This window comes from Apium graveolens, chromosome 11 (genome assembly GCF_009905375.1).
Source record: "Apium graveolens cultivar Ventura chromosome 11, ASM990537v1, whole genome shotgun sequence".
Taxonomy (NCBI): Eukaryota; Viridiplantae; Streptophyta; class Magnoliopsida; order Apiales; family Apiaceae; genus Apium; species Apium graveolens.
The window spans coordinates 180,059,550-180,083,896 of record NC_133657.1 but is presented as its reverse complement, the minus strand read 5'-3'; the positions used below and the strand labels follow the sequence as shown (position 1 = coordinate 180,083,896).

The following is a 24,347-nucleotide window of genomic DNA, read 5'->3' as shown; positions in this document are numbered from 1 at the left end:
CTGTTATGATCTGTTATAAAATATGCTCTGTTCTATTTTAAATTCTGAATTTTAAAATATAAAACTTTGGGTTGGATCTACTATAGAAATTGTTTTACAAAATTATTATTGTTTTGAGAAAAATCGCTTTATTAGAACACCCATTGTTCTCCGGTTAAATAGTTAGTCAATTCGTACTTGCTGAGCTTTGTAGCTCACCCCTTACAATTTCAGGTTTTGTCCGAGATTCGAGTTGAATAACATTGGAGTTCGAGAACCATAGTTTGGCGTAAATTGACTTTTGGACCGCTTCTGTTAGCTGCGTTTTTGTAATAGTCGTCATTGTAATAGAATTGTGGATTAATAATTGTATTTTATTTTAGTTTTGATTTAGAATTAATAGTCCGGAAGTGCGGGCTGTTACATAATGTGTGTCGGTATCAATGGCAACTTACTATTTTGATGAATTATTATTTCGAAAAAAAAAGATTATGTAAACACTTAGTTGAAATCTTAACGTGAAAGTGGTTCCTAATTTAAAATTGATCCTATTAGAGCATCTTCAGCGCCTAGGGTCGGATTCCATTTCCCAACTGACATTTGCTGAACACCTCAGTTCAAAGTGGGTTTATTAAAAAAGTGACTCCAATTCATACAATGGTAGAAGCCCATTTTCTATGTATTGTAGGACATTCTGTATTCTTATTATAATATATATTTAATAAAATGACTTAGATTTAATTTCAAATTTAATTTTTTAGTATTAAAATTTAATAATCAAATTAAAGTGATTAAAATTTTTAAAAATATTATTAAATAAAAAACATGTTCCGTAATTAAAATACATCATATTATTAAAATCATGAAATAAAAAATAGCACACAAGAAAATGTTAAATTTAAACGTTACAATATAAGAAAACTTAACGATTATTATGAAACTGCGAAATATGCTCAACCAAGTCAGTTTGTAGCCGACGATGTGTCCGTTTATCACGCATTTGTAATGTATTTTGAATATACGTTTCATACGGAACAAATGGCTCTTCTCCTAAATTTGGTTGCGATAAACCATTTGTTGCATCGTCATAAATCGGTAAGGGACCAAATTGAGTGGCGTAAGTATCCCTCTCGTCTTCAACAATCATATTGTGTATTATGATGCATGCCCTCATAATTTTTCCAAGATCTGTTTTGTCCCAAAATCGTGCAGGACCACGTACAATTGCAAAACGAGACTGTAATACACCAAACGCTCGTTCAACGTCTTTTCGTTGGCTTTCTTGATAATTTCAAAATAATTTTCTTTTCTCACTTTGCGGACGTGGTATCGTTTTAACAAATGTTGCCCATTCGGGATATATTCCATCCGTTAAGTAGTATCCCCTTCCATGCTTTAGGACAATTTTTCCATTGCCAATGCATGCAATCTATACTGCCCATCATACCAGGAAAACCACGAGCCTCACCCATCTGTAATAAACGTTGTATGTCGTTAGAGTTTGGTTTTCGCAAGTATTCACTCTCAAATATCATGATGACATTAGAGACAAATTTTTTTAAGCATTCAATCACAGTACTCTCGCCAATACGAACGTAGTCATCAACAGCATCAGCAGATATTCCATATGCCAACATACGCATTGCCGCAGTGCATTTCTGTAAAGGTGATAAACCTTTTCTTCCCAGCGCATCGACCCTTTGCTGAAAGTATGGATCGAAATTTGAAACAACATTCACAATACGTAGAAAAATATGCCTTCCCATACGAAATCTTCTTCGGAATATTTGTTCAGGATATACCGGATTTGGTGAAAAGTAATCATTCACCAAACGTTGATGACCTGCTTCACGATCTCTGAATATATTCTTTCTAGGCATGGATCTTGAGCTCTGTCCATGCCTTTCATGATAGAGCTCGAGAAGACGATCATCTTCAGTATGATCGTAGCAGAACTCATGAATAAATTCTTCAGTTAGAATTTCTAGTGTGGGTGTTTGATCCATATGAAGGTGAGGGTTTTGATTCATATGAAAGTGAACTATATGAAGTGAGACAATCAGTTTATATAGAAGGTAAAAAGGAATATATTCTAGCTTCCAACGGCTGGATTACAAACGAATAAAGACATACCTAGCTTCCAACGGCTAGATTACAAACGAATAAAGAGAGACACTAGCTTCCAACGGCTAGTTTTTTGCCAAAATCTTCTCAAGCATTTTTGAATGAGCCTTCCGCTGAGTATCAGTCATTTTGGTAGTGTCAGCCAAAATTACTTGTAAATCCATCTCACTTTGCTTTGCCTCAATCTCTTTCTGTCGAGTCTCAAGTTCTAGTTGTTTGGTTTGATTTAATTCTTGCATCAGGTTCAACTTTCTGCATGCATTACCTCGTAATTCTTCGTACTCTTCATCTGCTTCTACGGTTCTTCCCTTTCCTTTTCCCCTCCTTTTAGCCGCTTTTGTACCTTGGGGACGAATCGGAGATTCAACAACATTTTCATTTGTTGGTGTATCATTATTTCCCGATGATGAGTAATTTCCAGAATTGCTTAATTTAGTTCTTTTTGAACTTTCAGTAGTTGAAGGAGTTCTCCATTTAGGCTGTGTACGAAGATCAAACCAATGCCTGTCAAAATTAGACTTCTTTTTGTATGTAGTTAAATGAATTTCATGAGCTTTATCAGATATAGTAACCAAGTTTGAACCGCTCCCGACTATCTTCATTGCCTTTTCATAACATGCTCCAAATTTTTGAGCACCATCGTTTATCCGGCTCCACCTTTTTTTCATAGCCACAACTCCTTTTTTGATAACACCGGGATTATCTTCTTCACAATATTGATGAATTCGTTCCCAAAATGCTTCAGCTTTTTGATCAGTTCCAACCAATGGATCAATTGACACATTCAACCATGCACTTATTAAGAGTTTATCTTCAATCCACTTCCACTGACCAGTAATTTCTCGAACATCTTCAGTTTCCTCACAATCATCGTTTAGATCAATAAAATTTGGGTTATTAAAGGCTGGCACTTGTGAACATGGAGAATTTTGACTACTGGTGGGTGTTTGTTGGGTTTCAAATTGTGGATTTGAAAATGGATGAAATGGAAATTGGTACAAAGAATTTTGAGGATATGAAAATGGAAACTGAGAATTCTGAGAAGGTGGAAATTGGTATTGAGAATTTGGAATTTGAGAATTAAAATTAAAATTTTGTGGATTTGAAAAATAAGAATTTGGATATGGATATGAAAATTGTGGGTTTGGATTTTGAGAATTTGAAGATGGGAGATTATTTGGATTCATATTTTGATAGCAATGAAAATTAAAAAAAAATAGGATGTGAAGAATGTAAATAATAGGATATAAGAAATGAGTATTTATAGAAATAAATATTAACGTTAGAAAATCGAACGTTAGAAATAAGAACGTTAGAAATAAATACGTTAGAAATAACTAGCTGTTGAAGTACAAACTAGATAATCTGAACATTTAAGTATTCTATGCAATGAATTAGAAAAATAATAATATATTACTAAAAGGGGTGAAGAAATGGGACAGCCCACTATGGTGGGACTGCCCACTTCATTCACATGTACTCCAACGCTCAAAAGCAAGTATTCATTCACCCAGTTCCACTTTGTTTATCCCGAGAAGAGAGTTAGTCCCGCGTTGCGGGTGCTCTTACTGATCTGATTATGCATGTGTAGTTTTTGCAGATTAAGTATATTTATTAAGATGGCCAATGAATTTGTTTTAAAAACTAGGAGTATATTACATAGCGTACACTTCAAAGTCTTTGATTTGTTTATTCTTTTGAAGCGTACACATCAAAGTTTGTTTTTTATTTTCAGAACCGTACACTTCAAAAAGAATGTATAACGTACGTATCACTTAAATTATATCTGGGTCGGGTCGGGTCGGACCGGGTCGGACCGGGTCGGACACACGAAGAACACTTGGGCAATGAATTGGGAAACTCAACTTGATTCCCATAATAAGCTCACAACCTTAAATTCAAAAATCTAACAATCCTTAATCTCAGGACCATGTGAATTTTGGTCGGAACACACAAGATTAACAACCACATACAAAAATACACACACATATACATACAAACTGTCTGATATTTAAGGTCTTATACAGTGCGGTGGGACAAAACACAGAGGCTTTGGTCAGGTTTGTTTACATAAGTATGTTTTAAATGATTGATGGGTTTGTTTTGTTTTGAGATTTTATTGGTGGGTTTTGTTGTTTATTAGAATCTTGAGTGTTTTTGTGACTAAATATGTGTTTTATGGGGACTAAGACATGTTTCTTAGTCCCCCATGAATGAATCTTGAAGTTGGTTAGGAGTTAAGAGTTTGTAGGAGTTTGTAAGGATGAGTATCTCGTTGCGTAATTCGATTCTTGGTGTTCCGGTTCAATGTTATGGAAATGGAAGATATAGTGATGGGAATTTAGTTGGGGTGGGAGTAGGGAGAAGGGGTTCTCGTAAATGTGTTATTCGGGCTAAGAATAATGATTGGGTTTCGAAAGGGGTTAAGTTTTCGCATTTTTGTGGGAGGAATGTGGAATTGTTGTGGAAGAATATTGGGTTGAGAAGTGGGTTGATGGTGAACTGTGTTAAGGATCCTTTTGTGAGGAGTAAGACTTTGGTTAAGGAGAGGTTGGCGCCGGTATGGGAAGAGGGTTTGTTGATAGTTAGGTGTTCTGTCTTTTGTGCGGTTATGTCTGGGGTGTGTTTGTTGTTATGGTATGGGCAGGTGAAGGCGAAGAGTTTTGTGGAAACAAAGCTTTTGCCTTCTGTTTGTGCAGCACTGAGTGAACAAATTCAGCGGGACCTTGACTTTGGGAAAGTGAGGAGAATTTCACCTTTGAGCATTACGTTGGAGTCGTGCTCTTTTGGGCCTCACGTGGAGGAGTTTTCTTGTGGTGAGGTTCCTACTGTTAAACTACGTGTTCTTCCTTTTGCAAGTTTACGGAGGGGGAAGATTGTTGTTGATGCGGTTTTACACAATCCTAGTTTATTAGTCGTGCAAAAGAAGAACTATACTTGGTTGGGTATTCCGTTTACCGATGGAATTGTACCGAGGCACTTGTCAACTGAAGAAGGAATTGATCATCGTACAAAGACCAGGAGGATTGCTAGAGAGGATGCATTTGCTCGCATGGTCCAAGAGAGAGATAATGCAGCTATAGAGGCTGCAAAGACGGGTTATATATTTTCTGATGGAGGTGCAAGGTCTTCTGAGTTTGCTATCACAAAAGCATTTGCAAGCAATCCAACAGGAGTGGCGACTTCTGAACCAATTTTTTGCATGGATGACAGATTGCACCGGCGAGATCATCATTGCATGGATGCAGGTGTAGAGTATGATATGAAGCATGCTGACCTAGAAAAATCTTTTGGAGTAAATACTCCTGGATCAGGAATTAAATTTTGGCCTAAATTAATACCAGGACCTATTAAGCGTAAGTTCAAGAGAAGGGCTAATGGGCGGGATATCTCCGCAGCTGGTAATTCAGCAAAAACGCGAATTCTCGAGCGCAGTGCCTCGGCAGCACGTGCATACTTCCTGGGGGAATCGCAATGCGGAGAACCTAATCACTTGTCTAGAGGTACTGCTGTTATGAATCTTGTAGAGGTTCTTGTGAAGCCTGAAGATGATACTACTGGTGCCTGTTCTTGTATTTCGAATAGCTCGGATGAAATGGTTATGGAGACTCAGACTGCAGGACTGAATATTGGAGGAAACAGAGATAGTGAGAATATAAAATTTGAAGGCGAGAAAACATATTTGACTGACAAGGAAACCCTAAACCTGAATAGCAATATGGAGAATGCAACTGCAAGTACCGTAAATTCGGGAAACCAAATATTTTTTGAAAATAACCATTATTGTGACAATACCATGAGAGCCAGTTTTAATGGTCATCCATCTCTTTCAACTCAAGAAAGCGTAAATGGAGTTCAAAGCTCTATTAGAGATTTTGCGAGTGTGAAAACAGAGGCTTTTAATTTAAGAAAAGATATTCAGGGAGTTGCTTTCGTGAATAAGGACATGGATAGCAAAGATAAATTAAGTGTACATAGTGGTCAGGTGCTGGAGTATGAAGAAAGCAACTCAGAAGATCAAGGAGTCCCTACATCCCAAATATCAAAATCACTTAACCCTGGACCTTTTACCGAGGTACAAAATTCACATTCTGTACGGCCTTGGAGCCTAGAGTCAAGTTTTAATACTTTCAGCAGTGGAATGGGAGACGTTTGGTCATTCATAGTTACTCACCCAATCCAACGTCTCAAGTTAGAGTTCAGCCCAAAAGTTAAAGATATTGTTGCAGAACTTGTTGAAAAGGTTGATGAAGGGGAGACCTTAAGTTTCGAAAAAATGCTTCCAATAACTTTGGATTCTGTTCATTTCAAAGATGCAACGTTAATGCTACTTGCTTATGGTGACAATGAGCCCAGGTGAGCTGCATTCTTTTTCCCTTAAAGTTTATCAATTACTTGTAATGCATTGTACTTCACTGGACAACATACACAGATTTAGCACTTTTTAAATGACATGGTGTGGTTTTAATACTTACTGGCTGGACTACTTTTATTTAAGCAATGTTAAACTTACAAGTTACAACATTAATGTGTCCAGGGTCTTTCAGCCACTAAGAGTGATTTTACACGCAATCACTGTGTTTGGTAATAAAGATGTAACATGTTGTGAATTAGGAGGGAATAAACTTTGGCAAAGCTGCTTCTACTGCTAGATGAGTTCCATAGTTTGATTTTCACCCCGACCTTGTGCACCTTAAACCTAATGCATTGAGATAAAAGATGTAAATTATCAAAAAGATAGCAAAGAACACAACCCAATTTTGGAACATTTTGGAGGTTTAAAACTGAATGCACTTTGTTCTTATGATTTACGTCAAGGATACCTAAATGACATTGGTTTCCAGTGCATCCAGAAAAAATATTATCACGAACAATTACTTTGGTTTCAGAGGTAGGTGACGAGACTTATGGCTAATTGTTTTATATTCTTCATCTACAATCTAAACATTCATTAGACAGCTACAAGGGCATACCGAAGCATTGATTTCCAGTATCAAAGAACTTGGATTATTATTTGTTGTAATCAGTACTCATTTTAGTATTTTTTGTTTTGTAGGGAAATGGAGAATGCAAGTGGACATGTTAAATTTCAGAATGACTATGATCGTGTCCATGTACAATTAAGTGGCAGCTGCAAGATGTGGAAATCAGATGTAACATCTGAAGATGGTGGCTGGTTGTCTACAGATGTTTTTGTTGATGTCAATGAGCAGAAATGGCATGCCAATCTGAAAGTTTTGAACCTCTATGTTCCTGTAAGGCAGATGTGAATAATTGTTAATTATATTCTATAGGGCGAAACTTGTAAATTTCCGACTGCCTATTCTTTTCCCTACCCTCGTTTTGAGTTTTCACAAGTCTTCAAGGAACCTGCTTTGCACGATATAATGTCTTTATTATAAATTTCTTGTGCAGCTATTTGAGAGGATACTAGACATCCCAATTACCTGGTCTAAAGGAAGAGCTAGCGGTGAGGTGCTTCTCGAATTCTACTTTGTTTTCGTACAGTATTCTCATATTGTCATCCTGTGTTTTTCAATTATCAAATAGAGTAGTAACACTATTAACGGTTCAGCATGCAGAGAATCCATTTTTGTTTAGTTACTAAGAGTATTTAGTCTTAAGTCTGTACACGAGAAGTTCGAGTTTACTTTCTCTGCGAAACTCTGAGTTCATTGGAATTTGACAACATGTGCACGGTTGCTATGCCCAGCATTGCTTTTATTAGTTTTCCTTTTCTTCTTAACAGTAACATATTTCTTTTAATAGGTCCATATATGCATGTCAAATGGAGAAGTATTTCCTAATCTTCACGGGCAGCTCGATGTGACAAGCTTGGCCTTTCAAATATTTGATGCTCCGTCAGAGTTTCTTGTATGTCTTATTATCACTTATGTTCCTTTCTCTCAATTCTGCTTTAGCTTTTTTTAAATTATCATTAATGGTGTCAAGAGTAGTAATATTTATTGACAATATGTTTCATAATTATGTTATGGTAACTTGTTATAACTTCAAGGATATTACAGATTATATTCTATTCTACTAAGCCGCATAGGAATCTTATCCATAAAGTTGGTCTGTCGTCGTACGGCCAAAGGTCAAGGGTTCACGTCTTGCCTATAACATATTTAGTTATTATGTCCTATATAATGATGGTAAGAGAGATCTTATCCAAAGTACTACCAGAGGTAATAGTTCGATTTTTTTAAATATAAAAAAAGGTATAGATTTCATTTCTTAGCGTTTAGTTGTAACTACTTGTGTACATATGCAAATTCATAGTGTGCATGAAAAAACAATTTGAACTTCATTTCTTGTTCATAAACTTTGAAAATACTCAATTGTTTTCAGTTTTACTTAATATTTTAGTGTTTTTTATGAATTCTAAGAGAACTAAAGGAAAAAGTTGTGGAAGGAGTTGAGTTAAAACTATATCTATATATAGGGTCATGTTCCTTTTAGAACCCTTAACTTAAGAACTCTTAAACTAATACATATTTGGCAAGTTATCTAAGATTCTCCAGCCTTATTTCGTAGTTTTGTATTTTTCGGCTGAACTTTGTATTTTTTTTTTTGAAATTATGAGATATTTAACTACTAATTCAGAGAGTCCATTCAAAATTTAGGGTTCTGTAGTAGCATCTGCCTTTTTTGTAGTATTAATTGGAGTTCTCCAGCAGAATTCGCTTTATCATGTAGTATTAATGTGTTATTAACGTAGAGTTCAGGTGTAGAAAATATCCTTCTGCAACAAAATTCTCTATTCTATAGTATTAATATGCTATTTACATAGAGTTCAGTTGTAGAACTTTGCCATATTTGTAGTATTAATTTGGGTTCGGCAACAGAATTGCACATGCAAAATGTTATGTTTATGTATTATATCTTGAAAACAATTTTAAGCAAGCACAACGATGCAAAAAAACATGTATATAGATTTAGATCTTAAGAGTCTATTTAAAATTTAGGGTTCTGCAACAGAAGTCGCCCTATAGTGTAATGGTTCTAAGGTTCTATTTTAAGGATTGGTTCTAAGTTGACCGCGACTCTCTCTCTCTCTCTCTCTATATATATATATATATAATATGATTTGTGTTTTCTTGAGTTAAAAATAGTACAATGCATAAATTTTTTAAAAAGATTCTTAAACAAAGATTTACAAATTAATCGTGCATTGCACGGGATTAAATTTGTTATATCAATGTATTTGAACACATACTATATAAGTGGAATGAGGACAATTAGTTATTCAACTATTGATAACTAGTAGTAGTAGGTGACAAAACAAAATGCAATTCTGTTGCAGAGGGTGGCAAGTTTACAGCATGTTTGTTCAATTTGTTTTGTATGATGTATTCCTTACATTGTTAAGGTAATAAGTGGGTTATATTACTAGTTCAATGTTGGTCATGTTTTGGATTGTTTATTATGTGTAGCTAACTAGCTATATGCTCATGGTCCCTTTGCTTGTGTCTACTTCTGTTCTAAATGTTATTATGTGGAAGAGTTATGTGATGGTGTGCAAAGCAGCATGCTCTGTATATATACCTAACTTGTTAGTATTACTAGATTACATCGATTATATTTTTCTCAAAATCTCTGTGTGTTTTATCTTTCATTGTGCCAAACGATTTAGTTGCAAGCTCAGGAGGCATAGTCTTTGGTGAAGTTAGCCTGGGGGTAGCTAATGTGACACTTTAATGTGGTTGTTACTAGTGAGAACATAGTGGATTAATAGGCATTGCTACTTGCTGTTTAATAATTTCCGTACCAGGTTTCTCAACTCATTATTCCTTTCCTTGTCTACTTTCCCACACAAAAGCAATATCTCTTAGATTTTTTTATAATTTTCTGTTGTGTAAACCTCTCAGTCTCTCATTGTTGTATCTGTTCATTCTAACTATTTTAATAATACACCTATACTGAAAGGTTTTTTTATCTATTCCGAGTTGTTAAGTGAATGTTGGACATGTTCCTTTTGCAGGATATAACTGCAAGCCTGTGCTTCCGTGCTCAGAGAATATTTCTACAAAATGCGAGTGGTTGGTTTGGTAGTGTGCCTTTGGAAGCTTCAGGAGATTTTGGCATTGAGCCCGAGGAAGGAGAATTTCACCTAATGTTTCAGGTAAATGTGTTATGAGCTATGCTGGTTTAATGTGAAAATATTTATGCTCTAAATTATTGGATGTTGCTGAGTCGAAGTGCACGCCATACAGTTTGAATTTTTTATATCTCCAGGTCCCTTCTGTTGAAGTTAATGCCCTGATGAAGACATTCAAGATGAAGCCTTTCTTGTTCCCAGTATGTACATCAGTTTAGTTTGTCTAGATCTGAATAGTTACAAGAAATCTATTGTTCAATCTTATTCAATTTGTTGTACAAATGCCTGTGCATAATATTAACCAAAATTTTCTGGCTTTTGTTTCTTCTTTTGTTGTAGTTGGCTGGTTCTGTAACAGCAGTTTTCAATTGCCAAGGTCCCTTGGATGCTCCGACATTTGTAGGAAGTGGATTAGTTTCAAGGAAGATAACTAGTGCAGTTTCTGATATTCCTGCATCAGCTGCCTATGAGACAATGATGAAGAATAAAGAGGCTGGTGCAGTGGCAGCAGTTGATCGAGTTCCATTTTCCTATATTTCTGCAAATTTTACTTTCAACACTGATAACTGTGTAAGTTGTATGTCCTAATCTTGAATATCCTGCGTGAAGTGCAAGTTAAACTTTTTAATCTGAACATTCAGCAAAGAGCTCATTGAACGTGATAGGTCGCTGATTTGTATGGAATCAGAGCTAGCCTCGTTGACGGTGGTGAAATTCGTGGAGCAGGAAATGCATGGATTTGTCCCGAGGTATATAAAAATTGTATTTCATTGTGGGCCATAAAATAGCCTAGATAAGGATGCCTGTCACTCATTCCATTGAGTGTCCCCCCAAAACCAAACATACAGTTGCAGGCTAAACAACATCAGCAGCCCAAGGTTTGTCCAACATGGCAAGGACAAAAGCTAACCCTTGATGAGGGACCAAATCGTGCGGCTAACTAACTTGTTCAATAAATAACTTTATATATAATCACCTTCAGAGTCACTGCATCCCAGTTTCTAATTGTGATAACATAAGTACTGTTGCCTTAATGTTGGTAAAGTGTGTCCCGAGTTTTTGGAAAGCAACTGCGAGGTGCACATACCATGCATGAACGTTGTTTTAATATTTTCACTTAATTTTTAATATAGGACATCTGCATGTGTTCTTTTATTGTGAATAAAGATAGAGTTTTACCAATAATTTAAACTTAAGTGTTTATGCTTTTTACAAATTTATATCAGTTCTCATGTTGGCGCTTCCTTATTGCAGGGTGAAGAGGACGATACAGCAATGGATGTAAACTTTTCGGGGAATCTTTCTTTTGATAAAATTATGCATAGATATCTACCTGCTTCGCTTCATTTGATGCCACTTAAATTAGGGGATTTGAATGGGGAAACAAAGCTTTCTGGATCCTTGCTGAGACCGTAAGACTTGACATTTACATAGATGATTGGATTTGTGTTTATATCTGCTCCTCTCTTTAATATCATATATTATCGAATTATAAACCAATTGCAGAAGGTTTGACATTAAGTGGACAGCACCTAAAGCTGAAGGATCATTTAGTGATGCTCGAGGAGATATCATTATTTCACATGATTACATTATTGTTAGTTCTTCATCAGTGGCTTTTGAACTTTATACCAAAGTCCTTACAGACTATCTTGATGAGTCCTTGTTAGATAAGATAGAGTCAGACATGAGGAATGGCATGCCTTTAATCGTGGAAGGAGTTGAATTAGATCTGCGCATGCGTGGTTTTGAGTTTTTCAGCTTGGTCTCTTCACATGCTTTTGATTCTTTACGGCCAGTACATCTGAAAGCTACCGGAAGAATCAAGTTTCAAGGAAAAGTAGTCAAGCCATTGAGCATCAGTAATGAGCAAGTCTCAACTTCAAAGGAAAATGAAGATGTGCCTATGGAAATTGTACAAGATACACCCAGTCTTGTTGGTGACGTTTCAGTCTCAGGTCTTAAACTGAATCAGTTGATGATTGCACCTCAATTGGGTGGCATTATGAGCATATCACACGAGGGCATCAAGGTTCGCCTTAAACTTACTTTCCTCATTTTAGTATTTTTCTTGGTAGTTTTTCTGCGATCTTGTCTCGCCAGAGTAACATCATGCTGCAAACAGCATTTTTTTTATTTTGTTAAAAATGTGAAAGTAGACTAGCAGGACAAAGTGACTCCTTTTATTACTCCATGGAAGCAACTTATATTATGTTGTTTTGGCCCTTCTTAAACAGTCAGTCTTTAGGATTTAACTTTCTAGTGCATGAAAATGTGGGCATATGCCTTTTCATATGATCTAATTTGCGTGCAACTTTATAGTAGAGATGTTTATTTAGCGTAGGACCACCTTGCCTTTTCTTAGTGCGAGACTTGCTGAGATCAGGTATCACAGGAGTTAAAGCTTACAGAGCATGGTAGTCATGTCATGCCTTTTACTTGGATGCAGACTTGAGGACCAGCCCGGTCTTATGCTAATCATAGAAAAACCTGGCCTGGACCGGTCCCATATAAGGCTGCATCCAAATCCTGATCATTTTCCCTCTCCCACCAATAGCTGGCTAGCTGCATTCAATGCGGTTGTATTAATTTTGTTAATTTTGTGCTTGATACTATTTTTTGTTTTAAATCACTTCTACTAGCTACATCTTTTGACAGTGAGAGAATTACTTGATTTAGGGAGTAGGGAAGACTTATTAAAAACCTGATTTTGGTTACCTCTTGGAATGACTTCTTAAGGTGAGCAAGTTCAGAATAGGAGATTTGTGTGTCAAAAACAATTTAAATATTTACCTCTCAAGTTCATGTAGCTGCACTTCTTGTGAAGACTCTATGTAAGACGGTGTGCTGAGTTACATTTTATCAGCAACATATGTCTATTTTAGGCCAACAATTTAAACTTCTGAACTCTCTGTTGATGCAGTTGGATGCTACAGGCAGACCAGATGAAAGTCTTTTAGTAGAGGTTGTAAGACCATCACAACCTAGTGCTGAAGAGAGCATTATTGGAAAAATGTTGTCATTTTCTCTTCAGAAGGGCCATCTAAGAGCTAATGTTTGCTACAGACCACTGCATTCTGCTAGCCTGGAGGTGCTTGCATTGTCATGCTAATTCACTTGAATATTTACTTTTTTCTGGTCTTCATGACAATGTTACTCACGTTTTGGAGCTCAATTAGGTACGCAATTTGCCACTTGATGAATTGGAGCTGGCTTCACTTCGAGGTACAATACAAAGGGTGAGATGTCTTACTCAGAACAATTATAATATGAAGAGATATATGCATGAGGCAATTGTTAGAAAATATTTGTGGTCTTTATCTAATGTGATCTTACGATAGACTTTCCTGAAGCTAAATAAGGCGGAGTAGATTTTAGCAAGTAACTTTGTTTCATCGGATCTTTATGACTTAAATAGTACTGAATCAGATAGTATGAATCTTAAATTTAGTTATATATATATGTATGTATTAAGTTGTAAACACAAGCTTATTACCCGTGCAATGCACTGATGTTTTTTATAATATATACAGATATTTTGTTGTAGCATTTTGTATGAGTAAATTGCATGTTGCATCTTCTATGACAGATATTGACATGCAAGTGTACTTGTAGAAACTTATTTATGTACTATTTTTAAAAGTAGTGTCTAATTCCAGTAAACTTGTTGCAGTTAATTATTTGAGTATGCATGACATAAAATCAACCAGATAATATTAAAACAGTTTCTCCTCAGTACTTTCAACAATAAATTGCATAGAGGCCTTGTATTGTTATTTGGATTGGACATGTAGAGTATGAAGTGTCTGGTAGCAACTTGATGGTCATGTTATCGTATTTGACAGGGGTACAAAATATTAATGTTTTGGGGAGTTGGTAATAAATTGAAGAGTTACAAGTCTGTTTATCTCTGTCATAAGTTGCAATTGACTTGGCTGTTTAAAATGAACTCTTTCCCATTAGAATGTTTGACCATCAAAATAGGTGATTTACTGTGATCTTTTTATACTTTAACGTTAACATTGTTGACTTGCTAAACCTCTTTCCGATCTGCTTCAGGCGGAACTTCAATTGAACTTTCAAAAAAGAAGGGGCCATGGTGTGCTATCTGTACTTAAACCAAAATTCAGTGGCGTGTTAGGGGAAGCTCTAGATGTGGCCGCTAGATGGAGTGGGGATGTGGTGAGTACCATTCTCTGATATTATTAGAATATCCGCTGTTATCTTTCCTGAATTGGGGATGTTATAGACAGTTAGTGAGATACTGTATTGGGGATGGTTTGTTTATTACCAATATTACTGTTTATATTTTGTGTTTTGATTACTTTGGTTGAGACGCTATATTGAATTGATTGTGATTGCAAGATGTGGCTGTTTTTTCCTTTGTTAATTGTATGACATTTTAAACTTCGAAGAAAGGGTGAACCATTGTATAGGCCAGCCATATAAAGTTTAGGGGAAATGAGATGCACTTTTTCCATCCCAGTAGCAGAATTTTCTCTTTTAGAACTCTGGATAACTAATTTTGTCTATTTATTTGGTATGCTTAATATTTTTTTATCGTGATTTTTCTGACTTGGTTTATTATATTCTGTATCATTTGTCTCTACAAATTGCCAATTAGACCCATAAGCTTATGCTGCACTTTACAGATGATGCATTCTTTACTGTGAAACTGACTATAACTCTTGATTCTTAGTTGAATTGAATTTTAATGCATGTCAACCTACGTGTTTATAGTAGTAGCACCCACTTCTTTCTCTTTTTATTTGCAGGATCTAATCTCTTGCGTCTTGTCTTCAGTTCCTATTATTTTTTATGATATATCGCTGGAAACAACAATAGTATAACTTCATTTAATTGTATGCTTTACTTTTTTACAAATTTATCATCTAGGTGCAATTCTTGAATATCTGGCATATTCATTTCTGGTTGACAATATCTTTTGTAGATTACTGTCGAAAAAGCTGCTTTGGAACAAAGTAATAGCCAATATGAAATTCAAGGTGAATATGTGCTGCCTGGAACACGTGATCGTAGCCCTGCTGGAGTGGAAAAAGGAAATTTGCTCAGGAGAGCAATGGCCGGTAAGTTGGGTAGTGTAATATCTTCGATGGGCAGATGGAGAATGCGACTAGAGGTTCCTCGAGCTGAGATTGCCGAGATGCTTCCACTTGCGAGACTTCTTTCTAGAAGTACTGATCCTGCTGTTCAGTATAGATCAAAGGTTTGTATGTCACTTAGTTAGAGTAAATACCTAATGATAAGTGGTTGATTAATGTTGGGTCTGTTGATACAACTACCAAGTATAAGCTATATCATATAGCAAGTCGAATCAACTTAGATACCTAATAGTAAGCTACTGAGGGGTACTTTTTTTCTCCATTTTTATAATGTATGTTGATACAGGGTAACTCAAAGTTTACATCTATCCTCGTGTGCGATGGCTTACTTGGGGTTATTTATGCAAATTAGAATTGTTGGTGCATTCTCTAGGGTTTCTATAATAATTATCGTATGTTTATGCATCAACTCACTTCTTTTGTTAATTGTAGAGAATTAGATTTCTTGTACTGTTAAAACATTTCAGATACTGTTAAGAACACAACTAAACAACTTATTACCTAGAGTCTTAGCTGACAAATGAGAAGTGTACAAAGTAGTTAAGTGAATTGATGGAGGTGAAGGTTAAGTCATTAAGGTGTACTTGTGAGCATCTCATGTCTCTTTGTAATTGTTTAGTATAGACAGGTAATATTAAAAATGTTTTGATCCTGCTATATGATGTCGAGACTCGAGACTCTCTCCAGCTTCTGTCTGATAGTCTCTTCCTCTAGATTTATCTTTATGCCCTGTTCTCTCTATATGTTTCTGATTTATCTACTGTATCTTCGAGTAGTTTTACTTTCAGGATCTAAGCTAGATCCTGAGAAATGCAAACTAATATACTCCCCAGAAAATTCCCTGCCTTAAAGGTACCCACAATATTTGTATATGAAAGCTTTACCAATGCTTTTACCTGGTGAATTATAATTTTCATTGTGTAGAGTAAGCTGTTGCTTTTATTTGCATTGCTGAAAAAATGTTATAGTTGGATGAAAGTAGACAGTTGACAATATATGCTATGTTCTATACTGATATCTGATGAGAAGTCAAGGAAGTATGGAAAACATATTCAAGAAGGCAGAAGTAGTTTCCAGAAAATAATTAAGCGCTGAATATAAAGATCCTGCGACCTGCATCAATATCTAGACTAATTGTAAAATTACCTTTTCTTGATAATTGATGCATTTCATGCTGACTTTTACCCTTCTCTTGTACTAGGAAATATTATAGATAATGAATGAACCTAAACAGGACTCAAAAATATTATACTAATGTTTTTTATGAGGATGCATGGATTAAGCATCATACCTTGTTGAATCTTGATGACACTCTGTACTTGCAGGACCTGTTCATGCAAACTCTCCAGTCAGTTGGGGTATATGCTGAAAACCTTCAAAATCTTCTTGAGGTACGATATTACGATGATGAAACCTCTACTATTTTGTTCAGTACTCCGCTCATTATTTGCCTCAATTTTTGAAAGAATAAGACAAGTTTGTAATAGTCTTTAAATAAGTTTTAGTAATCTATATGAAACAGGACATGAATGGGCTTGTCTCTTTAAAAAATGTAATATTGTTGCTCCTCACCACAATCTTGTGTGTAAGGTGCATTATAAACACGTAAATGGAAAGTGCATATCTTGTAATTTGACGAATTTCCCAAGCCGCAAATACTCATGGCGCATGTTAGAAAGAAGCAGAAGGGTAAAAAGGTCAATCCCAGAAGTAAGGGGTAGAAAAGAAAAAATGCATTTAAGGGGTAGAAAAGAAAAGTAAAATAGGGAGTGAGGGGAATCTAGGTGCAAGTTGTGAGGGGTGTAGAGAGAATTGTCGATTTTTTTTCTATTACTGTGAGAGAGCTGACCTCTCAAAAGTTCACCATTATCATTATGTATATCAGTGTTTTATATTTGCATTTCAGATATGAGCTGTTTGAACATATTTGAGCTAATTTAGTTGATGATATTTCAATCCTGTATTCAGATCGCATTACCCAGCAGCAATTTTTCCGTATTATTTTATTTGATGCTCATGTTTTTTTTCTTAGGAGTTCCGTGCCCATTTTACTCTACCAAATGAAGTGATACTTGAAGAGTTGAGTCTTCCAGCTTTAGCTGAACTCAAAGGTCGCTGGCGTGGATCTTTAGATGCAAGCGGTGGGGGCAATGGGGACACAATGGTAGATACCTACCTCTGAAATATCTCATCCTAGTGCAGAAACATAAAATATAAACTTTACTCCACCTGTCCACCATTAACTTGTTTGATCATTTTAAGAAATTAAAAAAATGATGTTGTATTTATTTCCAATCAATAAATAGAATAAACCTTGACTAACGATAAATTAGTAGATTATCTTTTCTTGTGACTTGTGAGAAGCAATATAATCGTTGGCATCCAATAATATGAAAATAGGCTTCACACACGTGGTCATAATATGTAATTTTACAATAATTCAAATGAATTAATGACACGGGCACATGCATATCTTCAAATGTCGTATTTCAGCGCCTTCCCATTTATATATAATTACTTGGTGAGCTACTGCTTGTCACTGTTTAAATTTGTCTTCTTTAAATTATTTTAAAAAGAATTTAGTTCTTTTATGCAAGTAGTTTTTGTACCTTATAGACTAAGCATTATGTTTTGTTTTTTTTCAAAGGTTGGAAGATGGAAGGATTGGAAATACTATGAAAATGTAACTTTCTAGTTTATTAGGAAATTTGGAGCGAGGGTGAAAATTGTGTTCTTTCGTCTTGTTCTTTTTAGGCTTATTTTATGTCATGCACTTGGAGGTAACATTTGCCCCTTATAGCAAAAAAAGAACATTTTCCACTGACCAGTGTAGAGAACTGCTCCTCCAATCCTGCTCTTCACTTGTACAGAGTGTGTGGACTTGCAATACCTCAGTTTCTTTGTATTCTATAGCATTGATAAAACATTAGAGATAATTGAAGCTCGACAAAAGTTTGATCTTTATCTATTTGATTTTACTTTTTCATTTTCTAGGTTAGCGTGTTCTCGAAGCATTGTGCACTAATTAATTTTTCATTCTGCAATTATTTAACAATTTTTTAATCCATCTATTTGTCAGGCTGAGTTTGATTTTCAAGGGGAGGAGTGGGAATGGGGAACTTACAAAACACAGCGTGTCCTAGCTGCTGGCTTGTACAGCAACGATGATGGCCTGCGTCTAGAGAAAATGTTTGTTCAGAAGGATAATGCCACAGTACATGCAGATGGAACTTTGTTAGGGCCCATAACCAATTTGCATTTTGCTGTTCTTAACTTTCCAGTCAGTTTAGTCCCCACAGTGGTGCAGGTTATTGAATCTTCAGCCACTGATGCTGTTCATCCATTGCGGCAACTTTTAGCACCAATAAAGGGTATACTGCACATGGAAGGTGATCTTAGAGGTAGTCTTGCCAAACCAGAATGTGATGTGCAAGTGAGGCTCCTGGATGGGGCTATGGGAGGTATTGATCTTGGACGAGCTGAAATTGTTGCTTCCTTGACATCAACTAGTCGTTTTTTATTTAATGCAAAATTTGAACCCATCATCCAAAATGGTCATGTACATGTTCAAGGAAGCATTCCTGTAACTTTTGTACAAGGTAATTTGTTAGAAGAAGAAAAACTAGAAAGAGACAATAAGGAAGCAACATGGTTCCCGGGTTGGGCCAAGGAGAAAGGAAAAGGATCTGTAGATGAAGTTGGAGATAAGAAAGCAACAAGAGATAGAACTGAAGAAGGTTGGGATACTCAGCTAGCGGAAGGTCTTAAAGGCTTGAACTGGAATGTACTGGATGCTGGAGAAGTTAGGGTTGATGCTGATATCAAAGATGGTGGCATGATGTTGCTGACTGCTTTATCTCCATATGCCAACTGGCTAAATGGAAATGCGGAAGTTATGCTTCAGGTTGGTCAGTGCTTTAGCTTTCATCGAGAAAGCCTTGTCGAAAATTCAAGTAGATTGTAATCCAGCTGCATAACATTTAACACCTTTTTCTTGTCCAAACATATATAGGTTAGAGGTACAGTTGAACAACCAGTGGTTGATGGATCTGCATCATTCCACAGGGCAACTATATCTTCACCAGTGCTTCGGAAACCACTCACAAACTTTGGCGGTCTACTTCGTATGGACTCAAATAGATTGTGCATCAATTCACTGGAGAGTAGGGTGAGCAGAAAAGGAAAGCTATCCCTGAAAGGGAATCTCCCTCTTAGGAATACAGAAGCATCCCTTGGTGATAAAATTGACTTGAAATGTGAAGACCTAGAAGTCCGTGCAAAGAATATTCTAAGGTATGTCTCTTTTACATTGTTTATTACTATCTCCGTCCCAACTGAATTGCCTTGCGCATAGTTTAGGTGCATAAACCTACCAAGTTCCAAAGAAATGAAATATTTGCTATTTGCAAGAATTTCTTGCATCCACCTATGGTCAATCTCTGTTTTATAGTGTATCACTACCTCCGCCCTGAATGAATTAGGTTGCACATGGTTTAGGTGCATAAAACGACGTAGTTTTAAAACAATATTATGCATAATATTTCTTAGATGCAATCTCATTCATTGTTAAAACGTAGTGGATATAATATTTTAAATGAAGTGTTTATTTTCTAATTGAACAATCATAAGCAGTTTCATATTTGATTGAGTTTTTAAAATTTATTGTGATGTTCTTTATGCGCTTTTATCTAAACTACTTCTGCATTTTAATATATCCGGGTTCTGGGATTACACCATTTATTGCACTGCACGGACTAGTAGTCTGATGTACAGCCAATTTGTCGGATACACACATGTAGACTGATGTAAACTTTACTGCTCATGTGATTTAGCTTTCTCTTTTCCCTTTCATGAATCCATTGAGAATTGACTTGCCTCTGAAACTGCAGTGGTCAGGTTGACACCCAGCTGCAAATAACGGGTTCCATAATGCAGCCAAATATATCTGGCAAGATCAAATTGAGCCGTGGAGAAGCATATTTACCACATGACAAGGGCGGCGGAGCTGCTCAAATCAATCGGGATGTCTCCAATCAATCAAATTTTCCTAGTGGTTACAATCAGGTGGTTGCTTCAAAATATGTTTCACGCTTTCTAAATTTGAAGCCTGCTGCTTCAAATACTTCATTTAATCAGCTATCAGGTAAGCTGAGTCATGAGAAGAAATCTAATGAAAAACTAACATGGTTATACAATTGCTACTTTATATATGTGAATTGTGTGATGTTTATCATTATCGAAGTCAAATCACTCATTAGAAGTCTTTTGTGTATTCCTTCTTCTATATCATGCAAGGTCCCGAGGACTTCTAGTGTCTAAAGTTACTGGTTCCTCATCCTCGATCTGATGTGTATAGCACTAGTGAGGTGTTGTGAAACATGTTATAATAAAAGATACTAACTTGGTATGGCAAGGCAACCTAGTATTTAAAGTTCTGGTGATGTAGGACAAGGCTGAGAGCAGAGTGCAGTAAATTGGGGTTATGACCTATCCCCGCAAAGTATTGGTAAAAGCACAATGAATCATGGATTTTTGTATCAAATGGTTGTCAATGCCACTCAAAATTGAGAAAATCAAGAAGATTACATGAATTGCAAATGTAATAAATTTTAGTTTAAAGACTCTGTTACTCTTTAACCTTCTTAGAGATCAAATATGTGTCTTTTGTAGATAAAGAGGCTGAAGTTGAAAAGGAAATGGGGCATGTGAGTAGTAAGCCCAAAATTGATATTCGCCTCAGTGACTTGAAGATTGTTCTTGGACCAGAGTTGAGGATAGTTTATCCTCTAATTCTAAACTTTGCGGTTAGTGGTGAGCTTGAGTTAAATGGCTTAGCTCATCCCGAATGGATTAAACCTAGAGGTATCCTGACATTTGAGAATGGTGACGTCAATCTCGTTGCAACACAGGTGAAAGCTTGTCGATGTGGCTTCTTTTTTTTTTCTTGCTGTCCATCTCTTAAGGGCTTACAATTTTCTTCGAGAAGATAATTCTGGAAGTGACTTTTTCTAATCTAGGTGAGGCTGAAGCGGGAGCATCTTAATATTGCAAAGTTTGAGCCTGAAAATGGACTAAATCCATTGTTGGACCTAGCTTTGGTTGGATCAGAGTGGCAATTTAGGATTCAAAGTCGAGCTAGCAAATGGCAGGACAGTTTGGTAGTGACCTCGACACGTTCAGTGGAACAGGATGTCCTTTCCCCCACCGAGGTAATAGATGTTATGCATTTATGCTCAATTCTGGTGTTTGTACTATAACAATATTAGTATTATCTCTTGTATGAATTTTTTTCATTCAGATTCTCAGCTTGTTTTTCGTTTACATTTAAATTTAAGTTGTGGTAGCTTTCTCTAGGTAAAACACTAAAGTTTTGTTTAAAACCCAAATTTTTTTATGACTGTTCTCTGGGTTTTGGTTTTGGCTAAATACTTATTGTCTTTATTCATAGCGGTAGATGTAAGCTACTTTGATCACATTATTGTTTCCCATTCTCCGTATGCTGTACAAATTGGTATATGCATCAACATTAAACCTGGTATATTGTTTTGAAAAAAATAATCACTCGCTTTTTTGGGCATTAATGAGTGTATTATATAATATATCCTGTGGAAATTAGTACATCAATGTGTGTGGCAAGAAGGCAACAATTCCTGAATCGCAACATTCACTCTCTTAAGTACATATTCACTCAGTATCCAAAAAAATTGAATGTTGTACTACCTTCATTCCCACCATATTTGCAACGTCTCGTGTATTCTTAAAAGAGTTGAGGAAATAATTTTCTTATTATTATTATTATATCTATGAATACTTTTTGAGATATCCTAATGTTATATTTATTATTATTAAATTTTCTTGGTTTGTATGCAATATGTATGGCAGGCATCGTAATATGTATGCTGAGCTTGTTTGCTAGTTGCTAGTGACATAGGATAGACAGAGTACTAGCAATTTTTAAAAATGTAAAACTCGTGATCTTTTGATATAAGGTTTTCGGGGCACTACAAAATGTTGTATGTAATACTTGTATTTCAATTTTGTTGTCTATATTTTCCATCATTTCTTGTTTGTTTTATTTTTTAACCGAATTCGTCAAGCAGATGGTACTTTTTTGTGGAATTTAGTGTGATTCTGCGCAGACAATATCCTTTATGTTAGCTTTCCTCATACCAACATATGATTCTTCCAGTGAAAAGTCAATCAGTGATTAACATCTTATTTGTAACATACTGATAACTTTTTTTTCTGACTAGGCTGCTAGAGTCTTTGAAAGTCAATTGGCAGAGTCTATCTTGGAAGGTGATGGTCAGCTTGCATTTAAGAAGCTTGCTACCGCTACGCTTGAAACTCTTATGCCTAGAATAGAAGGGAAGGGAGAATTTGGACAAGCAAGGTGGAGGCTAGTATATGCTCCACAGATTCCTAGTTTACTTTCTGTGGATCCTACCATTGATCCTCTTAAATCTCTTGCCAACAATATATCATTCGGTACAGAAGTTGAAGTCCAGCTTGGGAAACGCCTTCAGGTTAATTTCAATACCTTTGCCAGTTGTTCCTTTATCCCGCAGAACTTCAATTCATGGATGGCTAGGCTTTTAGAGTACTGTATTGACTAGTGTCCTGTTTGTTAAAACTTAAAATTACATCAGAATGTGCAACCCGGGGGGGGGGATTAAATTATGCAAAAAATATGATTTTTAAAACAAAGAGGCACAATTTTCAAAAAGAAAAGAATAACTATAAATTTATGCTTCACGAGATTAGAACCTTATCAATGATGTCCGTGCTACTATACCGACGCACAGGTATAGTTTTGGATGGCTGTCAGCAGGATATGGTTTTTAAATGTTTAAAGAACAAGCTTTATGAATATTTTTTAACATTTATATTTTTAACTACTTTTTAATATGGTACGGCTATTTAACCAGTGGTACTGTAGATTTAATGGCTTCATCTGTAGTTCCGACTTCCTGCGACTACACTTAATGCATAGTACAGTATATATCTGACAAATAATTGTTTTTTTTTCTAAATTCTTACAAATAATTGTTACTTTTATTGTTTTGTTATGCGAGCTCTTGCCACTGTTGTTTTTTATGTTTTAACTGTTTATATGTGGCAAATTTACTATGAATATATATATGATCCATATCATGCTCCTCACATCTTACATTATTAGTTTATGTTAAAATTGGTGTGATACAAAATGTTGTCCATCTTTCTGTCCGCATCCATACTTCATTGCCTGGTATTGATTGGTGTAAGATTGAACAAATAGTAATAAGTGAAAGTTATATAACTACCTTAATGAGTGATGGTTTATATACTCCAAGTTTGCTAGACTATTGAAGAATGATGATACTTTAACTTTAATGGAACTTACTAAATTTTTTCGCCAAGGCATGGTATGATATATGATTAATAATCAGGTTTCTACATCTTGGTCTTGAAGCATGATACATATATGTGCCCTTCATTTTGTTTTTTTGCAGGCCTCTATTGTTAGACAAATGAAGGACTCGGAGATGGCCATGCAATGGACTTTAATTTACAAACTTACAAGCCGCCTACGAGTACTTCTGCAATCTGCTCCCTACAAACGTCTACTTTTTGAATATTCTACCACATCACAAGATTAAGCTATGACATAGCCTCTTTGGGATTTGCAGCAAAAACTCCTTGGTGAAGATCGTGTTGTAGAAATGTAGCAGTAGTTAGTCACACCTATATTCAGCCCGGCCTCTTTTTTTCTGTTCTTTAGGTCACAAGTAAATGTAAATATTGTAAATATCTACCATTCTTTGCTCAGAAAATGAATGAATTGTTTATACGTCTCAGTAGTCATTAGTGAAGCCTCACCTCTACCAGTACCAAAGTAAGTGCTAGTAGTTATGATTAGAAAATCTCTGTAGACTTAAAATAAGCTTGCGGCCTCATCAATCTTGTTCATAATTTTATATACTGACGACTCAAAATTTCATCAAGTTCTATATTACCAGTATGCCCGCTTATTTTACTGT

General features: G+C 35.8%; 2 protein-coding genes and 1 pseudogene across 2 annotated transcripts; 1 reads left to right on the top strand and 2 right to left on the bottom strand.

Annotated features, from left to right (window-relative positions):
* Positions 1–901: 901 nt before the first annotated feature.
* Positions 902–1,985, bottom strand: LOC141696204 (uncharacterized; annotated as a pseudogene).
* Positions 1,986–2,168: 183 nt separating this feature from the next.
* On the bottom strand, positions 2,169–3,290 carry LOC141696203 (glutathione S-transferase T3-like). Its single transcript, XM_074500379.1, has one exon. The coding sequence runs from the start codon at positions 3,288–3,290 to the stop codon at positions 2,169–2,171; it is 1,122 nt and encodes a 373-aa protein (XP_074356480.1).
* Positions 3,291–3,883: 593 nt separating this feature from the next.
* On the top strand, positions 3,884–24,157 carry LOC141697199 (protein TIC236, chloroplastic). Its single transcript, XM_074501480.1, has 23 exons — positions 3,884–6,459; positions 7,160–7,358; positions 7,519–7,578; positions 7,873–7,977; positions 10,088–10,228; positions 10,342–10,404; positions 10,544–10,774; positions 10,870–10,953; positions 11,459–11,616; positions 11,711–12,236; positions 13,128–13,295; positions 13,384–13,443; positions 14,264–14,386; positions 15,156–15,431; positions 16,653–16,718; positions 17,360–17,491; positions 18,407–19,231; positions 19,340–19,620; positions 20,217–20,470; positions 20,998–21,236; positions 21,345–21,536; positions 22,581–22,853; positions 23,820–24,157. Exons 1-23 carry the CDS (start codon positions 4,367–4,369, stop codon positions 23,964–23,966), a joined length of 6,696 nt encoding a protein of 2,231 aa, XP_074357581.1. The 5' UTR covers positions 3,884–4,366; the 3' UTR covers positions 23,967–24,157.
* Positions 24,158–24,347: the final 190 nt, after the last annotated feature.